The sequence below is a fragment of the Apodemus sylvaticus genome, chromosome 19, assembly GCF_947179515.1.
Source record: "Apodemus sylvaticus chromosome 19, mApoSyl1.1, whole genome shotgun sequence".
NCBI classification, from domain to species: domain Eukaryota; kingdom Metazoa; phylum Chordata; class Mammalia; order Rodentia; family Muridae; genus Apodemus; species Apodemus sylvaticus.
In genome coordinates this window covers 9,067,185-9,075,411 of record NC_067490.1, presented here as the reverse complement: position 1 = coordinate 9,075,411, position 8,227 = coordinate 9,067,185, and the positions used below count along the sequence as shown (strand labels likewise).

At 48.8% G+C, this 8,227-nt stretch overlaps 1 protein-coding gene across 2 annotated transcripts in view; it reads left to right on the top strand.

Moving 5' to 3' along the window:
- Positions 1 to 864: 864 nt before the first annotated feature.
- The window catches only part of Hsf2bp (heat shock transcription factor 2 binding protein), a 78,467-nt gene continuing 71,104 nt past the window's right edge, over positions 865 to 8,227 (top strand). The window contains exons 1-2 of one of the 2 annotated variants that reach the window (XM_052164507.1): positions 865 to 940; positions 2,138 to 2,288. In XM_052164507.1, coding sequence (XP_052020467.1) covers positions 893 to 940; positions 2,138 to 2,288 — 199 coding nt within the window. In that variant the 5' untranslated portion in view covers positions 865 to 892. Of the gene's footprint in view, positions 941 to 1,078; positions 1,224 to 2,137; positions 2,289 to 8,227 lie in introns of those variants that run through there. The other variant, XM_052164508.1, reaches the window with a different exon arrangement.

Genomic DNA, 8,227 nt, shown 5'->3' with positions numbered 1-8,227 from the left:
TGCAGTTTTCTCAGCCAGCTTTCTTATAGAACCCAGGACCACCAGTCCAGGGATGGTCCTACCCACAACAGGCGGGGTCCTTCCCCATCAATCACTAAGAAAGTGCCTCACAGGCCTGCCTACAATCTGATTTTCTAGAGACATTTTCTTTACTGAGGCTCCCTCCTCTCATGACTTTAGCTTGTGTCAAGTTGACATAAAATCAGCACAAGCGGGAGCATACTAAACCAACATGAAAGAAGTCTTTTAACAGCTGTGCTAACTTTAGGAACATCTAAAACCCTAGGTCATCAAACATGAGAATTATTAGATTAGTATAGTCTTCCAAGCTTTGGTTATTTAATTTTGATCCGCACCCATCCCCCCACCCCGTAGCCCAGGCTAGATTTCTAGATTTTCCTTTGCTATGTAGCAAATTGGTCTTGAATTCCAGCCTCCACCACCCACGTGCTGAGATTACAGGCATGTACCACTACATCTCGCTTCAAACCTCAGTTACCTGGCCAAAATAACTCTTCTGTGAATGCGAAAATGCATCCCTTAACACAGAAGCACTTGGGGGCCAAGGGACGATGAGGTTCTTCCCCGCGCGTTTTCTCACAGTGTGTAGGTTTGGTTGAAGCATCCTCTCCCAAAACAGGAAAGGACAGATTCTGCTTGACTCTCAGGCCTCACTTCGCAGGTAACAAGTCTGAAATGCAACTGAAGTAGGAGAGCTGCTGTAGAATCCGGGTCCATCTCGTCCCTGAATCCAGAGACCGAGAGTGAGGCGCAAATTGGCGAGATTTGAACCTCGCGGCTTTCCGTATGGCAGGGTATCTTCCGATTCCCGCACTTTTTTGTGTGCGTGTTAGAGAACTCTGCGCAGGCGCACGAAGCTGAGGCCGCGGCTATGGCCGCGACCGTGGACGATGGATCCGGTACTGAGGAGGCCTGCCGGGTCAGTAGGTGCCCCACATATGGTAGCTGCTGTTTACTCCCCTCAGGGCAGGTCCAGTGCCCAAGGAGATGTCCCTGTAGCCCTGAGGGAGCCAGGCCAGGAGCTGCCCGAGGGTGGGCCCGGGCTGGAGACACCACGAGGCGCGGTTCCAAATCATCTGCGGAGGCCTTCAAGTTAGAAAGTGGTAGCCGCGGGCGTGGTGGCGCACGTCTGTAATCCCAGCACTTGGGAGGCAGAGGCAGGCGGATTTCTGAGTTCGAGGCCAGCCTGGTCTACAGACAGAGTGAGTTCCGGGACAGCCAGGACTACACAGAGAAATCCTGTCTGTCTTGAAAAACCAAAAAAAAAAAAAAAAAAAAAAAAAAAAAAAGTGGTAGCTTAGGTCTTAGACCGTGAGCCAGAGCTGAAAACTCACTTATCTGGGTTCTGCCCCTGGTGTCCCTTCACGAGAGGGCCTGGTTGATGCCTACTTCCGGTGGGATGCTCTCGTATGGCGGCCGGCGTGAATGTTAGGGGGTCAACAGAGGCCAAAAGCAGCCACAGGGATTCCATCCTGGAGCCGTTCAGCCTGGGGTGCATTAACTTGCAGGTGTTTTCTTTGGCTTTTAAAGAACATGAGTTCAGTTTTCCCCGGTACGTATTTCCATTCCCTCTTCCGCCATATTTGTTCTTACTGAATCAGAATCTTGATGTGTTGCGCAGGCTGGCCTCCAACGCTTGGACAAGGCCTTATTTCAGTCTCAGTCTCTTGAGAAGTTGGACTATGGGTGTGAATCAATCACCATCCTCGTCCCTGTCATCAAGGCCCTCTACATAAAGCCCATGTATACCCCCACCCCACAAATACAAATCTATATCCATATATGTGCAATGGAAGGGACATTAGGTACCAGGAGTGGTGGAAGAGGCTGTAAGCAAGCAGAGAGGCAGGCACACCACTAGTCTACATAGATCCAGAACTATCCAGGGCTACACAGACACTCAAGAAGCAAACAAAAACCTTAACACACACACACACACACACACACACAGAGAGAGAGAGAGAGAGAGAGAGAGAGAGAGAGAGTGAGTGAGTGAGTTCTGAGGCAATTATGACTCTAAAAGGCATGAAAGAAAAGGAAGCGAGTTGATTTGGAATGCTAGTTTTAGTCCTCTGAAGGTAAACACTATGATGCTAAGATCTACTTGTTCTTTCAGCACGTGGAATCTAAAGACGAATTTGTTAAAGTCAGAAAGAAGGACCTGGAGCGACTGACGACAGAAGTGATGCAGCTACGAGACTTCTTACCCAGAATACTAAATGGGGACCTCCTGGAAGGTTTCCAGAAATTAAAGACTGTAGAAAAAAGTGAGTCTTAACCTCACGTATGCCGCATGTCTTTGGGTGGGCAGGGGAGCCAGTTTTCCATGTTCAGCTAAGTCCAGGATTGCTAGGACTCGCCCATCCAGATGTTTGACATTTGAGCAACATGCCAGATACTAATCCAGGACCCTGTTACATTTTTTTGGGAGATATTTGGAGCGTGCATCAGCACTTTCCCGATTAGGACTGGATTGCAATTAAATCAACTCTCGGTGGGTAAGGCGAATTTCCCAAGTCACAATTGACTGCCAGGCCTCATGGTGTGTCTTCATAGTGTGCACCCCAAAGGCCCAAGCCATGTTCTGAGCTGTAAGCCCAAAAATGTATCTTTTCCCCCCAATTATTTATTCACTTTACATCCCAATTGCAGCCGCTCCCCCATACCAATATGGTATGTCCTGTCATCCTGAAGGTGCTCTCTTCTGCCCCTCCCTCTTCCCCATCACAAAAGTGTCTTGATTCAAGAATGTAGGTTTCTGAGCCAGATTTGACGGTGCATGCCTGTAATCCAGTACTTAGGTGGTGGAGGTATAAGGATCTGGAGTTGAGGATCATTCTCACCTACATACTGAGTTCTAGCCTAGCCTGAGAAACAAGCAGTCCAGTGACCTCCTTGGAAACTGTGGGGGAGGGGGGAAGGGGGGGGAGGTAAGGGTGGAAGGTGGAGGGCGGGACCAGGTTGCCTAAATAGCAAGCTAGTGGAGCTGAGAATATGGGTTTCTAGTTTGCGCGTATGTACTTGGCCAGTTAGCCAGCACTGTTCAGTTAGACGGGTGAAGCAGTCAGAAGCTTGGGAAGCTCACAACTGTCTGGAACTCTCCTTCCGGGGGATCCATTATCCTCATGCAGACACGCGTGCAGGCAAACTCCCGATGCACGTGAACCTTAAATAAAAAGTAAAGGGTGAGCAGTCACGGTTACACAGAACCCTGCCCCAGTCTTCCCGGAGTCTTCTCTGCCTTGTACTGTGTTCTGAGAGGTGGTCCCCCCTATAGACAGGAATTGGCAGGGTTGGCCAAAGACAGCCTCTCTGAGCACAGAGTGAATGGGTGGGAGGGGCGCCAGCCTGCCCTCTGCCCCACTTGTTACTCCTGTGGTTGGGTTGCATTCCTCCACAAGTGCCCCTCCCAGTGGCTTCCTCCTTAGTCTGCCTCTTCCTGGGCTCCCGAGAGGGAGCCACAGGGCCACTGCCATTCTCTGGCTGTGTCGCCATCCTTTGTGGGGCCTTTCTCCTCCTGTTGCCGGTTACTGACTTGCTAACTGCTCCATTCTGATCTCATGCTCAGCTGGCACATTTGGAGAGCAATTAGTGTCTGTATATTTATTTCCAGAAAAGGAAAATGCTGCCTGGTAACAGTGCATTGGCCTGCTGGCTGATTGTTTGACTGTGAAGCCATGAACCAGTGGTCTGCAAAATCTATCAGGCTCTCTTTTGTCAGGGATTAGATGCCAGGTTCCTTCCCAAGGCAGTCTGGGGGCTACACTTGAGCCTGGACTACTTGAGGTTCATGGCGTTCTCAGGCTGTGTGTCCCTTCCCCATTTATCTCTGTGATGCCCTCTCGGTCTCCTTTGCCTGGTCTCCTTTCTCAAGACCAGCGGTTCTTGTCCTTCCTAACACTGCGACCCTTTTACACAGTTCCTCATGGTGTTGTGACCCCCAAACTTAAAATTATTTCATTGCTACTTCATAACTATGATCTTGCTGCTGATGTGAATCTTAATGTTAATATCTGTATTTTCCCATCCTCTTAGGTGCTCTCTGTGAAAGGGTCTTTCGACCCCGCAACCCCTAAGGAGTTGTGGCCCACAGGTTGAAAACGGCTGCTCAAGAGTCTTTAGACAGTGCAGGGGCTTGAGGCCCAGCCAGCCCTTTTCCATTGTAGCCCCCCTAAGGGGGGGTCTCATGCACACATGTAGCTGTAGTCATTTTCTTGAAGCCAGTGGCTGCTGGATACATCTGTATCTTCAGTATCTGCCTTACTCTGATGCTCACTTGGCATCTTTTTCCACTTCTTCCTTGGTCATTAAGACTCTAAATGTCCACCTTCAGCTAATCAGGGACCAGATCTCTATCTTACTAGATGGGGTTTATGTCTCATTGACATATGACCATATCCCAGAGGAATGGGAGGCATCTCAGCGGGTCTTGGGGGACAGGTAGTGTGGGAATGAAACTGTTTTATGTTGGAGATGGCTTCATTATATATCCTGCAATAACCTTGAAGACTCTGTGTAGCCCAGGCTGGCCTCAATCTGTGGATATTCCTGCTTCAGCCCCCTAAGTCATTGAGCTGTGTTTTGACAGCTTACAGCAAGGTGGAGGCAGCTAGAGGCTGAGTGCCAGGTGGACCCAGGTCTCGCTTGCTTGTAAACAGTGAAGCGCAGAGACATGTAGACCACTGTTCAGACATACCTTACCTGCGCTTCAGAGGCCAGTGGGAAGTCAGGCTGGATTTGTGTGCTACCGTAGCTCTTCAGGCCAGCTCAGGCTTTTCCTTCTGAAAGGGGGAGGCTTTCAAAATGAATTTGATGAATAAGAAGTGAGTGGTCATTCCAAGAAAGAGGCATTGTGACATGTTCCAGTTAATAGGAGACATAACATTTTCTGTTTACTTGGCAGCTGGCTCTCTCTGCGCCTGCTATTGTAGCCTGACAAATGGCAGGGCATATTTCCACTTAGTCAGCAAGATCATTTTTACTTTCTTCTGCCTGACTTATACTGATTCCCTTGTGCTTCTTCTTGCTGGCCCGCCTTGGTCTTCTCAGAGGACAGTCCTAGAACAGACACCTTGGAGCTGTACCTCTAGCGAGCTTTGGAGATGTACTCTGACTTCATTAGCCTGCCATCCTCTGCTGTCTTGGTGGGGTCCTTGGACTTGCCTCCTAAAGGCAGTGCCTACTGTTCCCAGCCTGGTCAGTTTTGTCTGATTTGATCATTCTACTACTGGAGTTAAGCAGTTACAATAGCTGCTCCTTGATCATAGGATAAAACCCCCTAGCAGATTGCTGCTGTGCCAGGACCTAACTAGACCTCACTGTGACGGTGATGCTTTTGTACTATGACGGGTAAGCCTTGCTCAGAGTAGCTCTGACTACCCAGACATGAGTTCTGTATTAGGCATGCCTCACGTCCTTTTCTTCCTGGGAGGTCACTGTAAACTTCCAACTTAGGCTTCCCCTCACTACCCCCCTTTTCTGGCCAAGGCAAGGTTGAAGAGATGGCCTTCTACAACGCCCTTTATCTAGCTTTTGCTCTTGAATTCTCTCTCTCTCTCTCTCTCTCTCTCTCTCTCTCTCTCTCTCTCTCTCTCTCTCTCTCTCGACAGGGTCTCACTTGGTAGCCCTGACTGCCTGACTGTCTGGAATTCTCTATGTGGATCAGGCTGGCCTTTCACTCACAGAAATCTACCTGCTACTGCCTCCCAAGTGCCTGAGCAGATAAGATAGGTATCAGATAGCATGCTGAACTTGATTCTGCGCTAGTGTGAGACCTGCCTGTGAGAAGCTGGGTAGGTAAGCAGTGTCTAGTCTAAGCATCCTTAAAGAATCAACACTGAGGCAAAGGCACACTTTCTTTCTTTCTTTTTTTTTTTTTTAAAAATATGCTCTATATGTCTGAGTGTGCAGCCTGAATGCATGTGTGTGTGCCATGCCTGAGGAAATTAGAAGAGGGTATTAGGTCCTCTGTTATTGGAGTTAGAGTTGTGAGCTGCTATCTAGGTGCTGGGAATTGAACCCAGGTCCTCCCAAAGAGCTACTCCCTATCCCCCACAAAGCACCATTTATTTTAAGAAGGGAAAGGAAAGACATGTGACGGTCACAATGGAGTAAGGGTCGTTTTGGATTCATCAGATGGTTTTCCTGCATGTGAAGGACTTACAGATAGCAGAAGTAGAGCAGTGAAGGTGGGATGTTCATGGAGGATGGGGGGAGGGGTTTGGTTGAGATCAGAGGCGCTGGAACCTCTAAATGGACTGATACTAAAATACCGATCAAATGGTGTGTTTTGGGGGATGGCTTGAATCTGAGTATCAGATGGGTTAGAAGGCTTGGTGGGGTGGAGAGTATCTCTCAGGGTCTGGGAGATCCTAGGGACTGGGGTCATGATAGGTTCTGGGGATGAAGGGAAGGCACAGCCTTGTAGGTCAGGATTAGGCAAGATGGGAATACGGATGGGTGGCATCTGTGGCATCTGTGTCGGACACTCTGACCAGCATTCATTGTGTTTTCTGGAATGATAAAGCGCTCATCTGAGAATATTAGAGCACTTGCCTGGTTACATACCTGTTTCGAGTAAGATCCCTAGGACTCTGTTACTGCTCCCCAAGTCTCCAGTGAGATGACTTAAGCATTCGCAATGGTCTGTATGGTACCTGCATTGTAGGAATCTCGGAGGATGTGTTTTCCAGCTGGGAGGCTTCCTGAGCTCCTAGTGTACTGGAGAGGGCATTCTGGCAGATTCCCAGCCCAGCAGCCTCCATTGTGGCTCAGGCACTATCACACAGCGAACTCGGGATAGCCTTGGCGTGAGGTTTACCAAGTTGGGAAGTGTGTAATATAAACTGCTCTCATGAAAACATTCTCAGTGCTTTTCCATGTTGAGTGCTGGAGGAGGGTCTGATAGAAGAATTCTGCCCTGGTGGGGGTGGAGAGGTCTCAGCTGAGACAGAAGGGAGAGTGAGAGCACTGGGGCTTTCAGTTATCATCAGACTGTCCATCGACTAGGACAGAGGCCGTGACTGAGCTCTTGTATGATTTTCTATAATTGCAGTGAGAATGGTAAAGGGTTAGCTGTGTCCTGGGCAGAGCCAGCTTCAAGGAACAGAGCCCTCTGAGGTTAAGGAGCTTGTTTGGCATTTCTGGCAGGGGCCACAGCTATTTGTATGTCCTTGGCTGAAGAATGGTCTTCCTCAATCATGAAGCTGTCCTCTTCTACTGGATATTTCTTTCAGGAAGGGATGCGAATGGAATGGTGAGGAAGGGCATGCCTGTCTACCCAGACAGATAACCTCACGGAAGGTGGGGTGAAATGCCAAATCCAGATTGTCCTTACCTCCAAGAGTCTTGAGATTTGAAATGGGACAAGATGGTTGGGATTTTTAGATACTACTAGAACTGCTTGTGAGCTTGAGGACCTTGGTTCATGAGGGCCCTCTACTGGCTACTTGAAAGAATCTACAAGCTGGGCGGTGGTGGCGCACACCTATAATCCCAGCACATGGGAGGCAGAGGCAGGCAGATTTCTGAGTTCGAGGCCAGCCTGGTCTACAGAGTGAGTTCCAGGACAGCCATGGCTACACAGAGAAACCCTGTCTCGAGAAAAAAAAAAAAAAGAATCTACAAGTACACCAGATGGTTGTAATCTTGGGGAACAATAGGGAAAATAAAAGGAAAAACAAAGACACTATAAGTCACAGATGCCACACAACCATAAAAGGTCACCAGAATCCCAAGAGGGTTGAATGGGGGAAGCCAAAGTAGCTTTATGAAGGAGTAGATTTAGGGGACAGGTAAAAGGTATCCTAGAAGTAGTTTATTCAAGAGCGAGGGGACAGCCTTTGGTATGGTAGGCCAATGGACTTCAGTTTAGCATGGTAGAAAATGCAGTTGTGCAGTGTGCAGTCTGCCCACCGTGCACATGGATTGACTAGACTAAAGCAGTGTTCAACAGGTAGACGAATGTGGTCGTCGTCTGTGAATCACTGGATTATTCTGTGTACTTGAGATGCTTAACAGCTCCTCTGGAAAAGTGGTCCAGAGCTGGGACTTCAGTTCTGGAGCCCTTGAGCTACTGCAGTGACTTATTTCTGGGAAACTTGTGAATGCAGAATCATTCTGGATGTGTCTGTCTGCTTTGGAAAACCATGTGAGTAGGAATGCCTCACGGAGGGCTGACAGTGATGAAACCCTGGCAAGCTGCAGA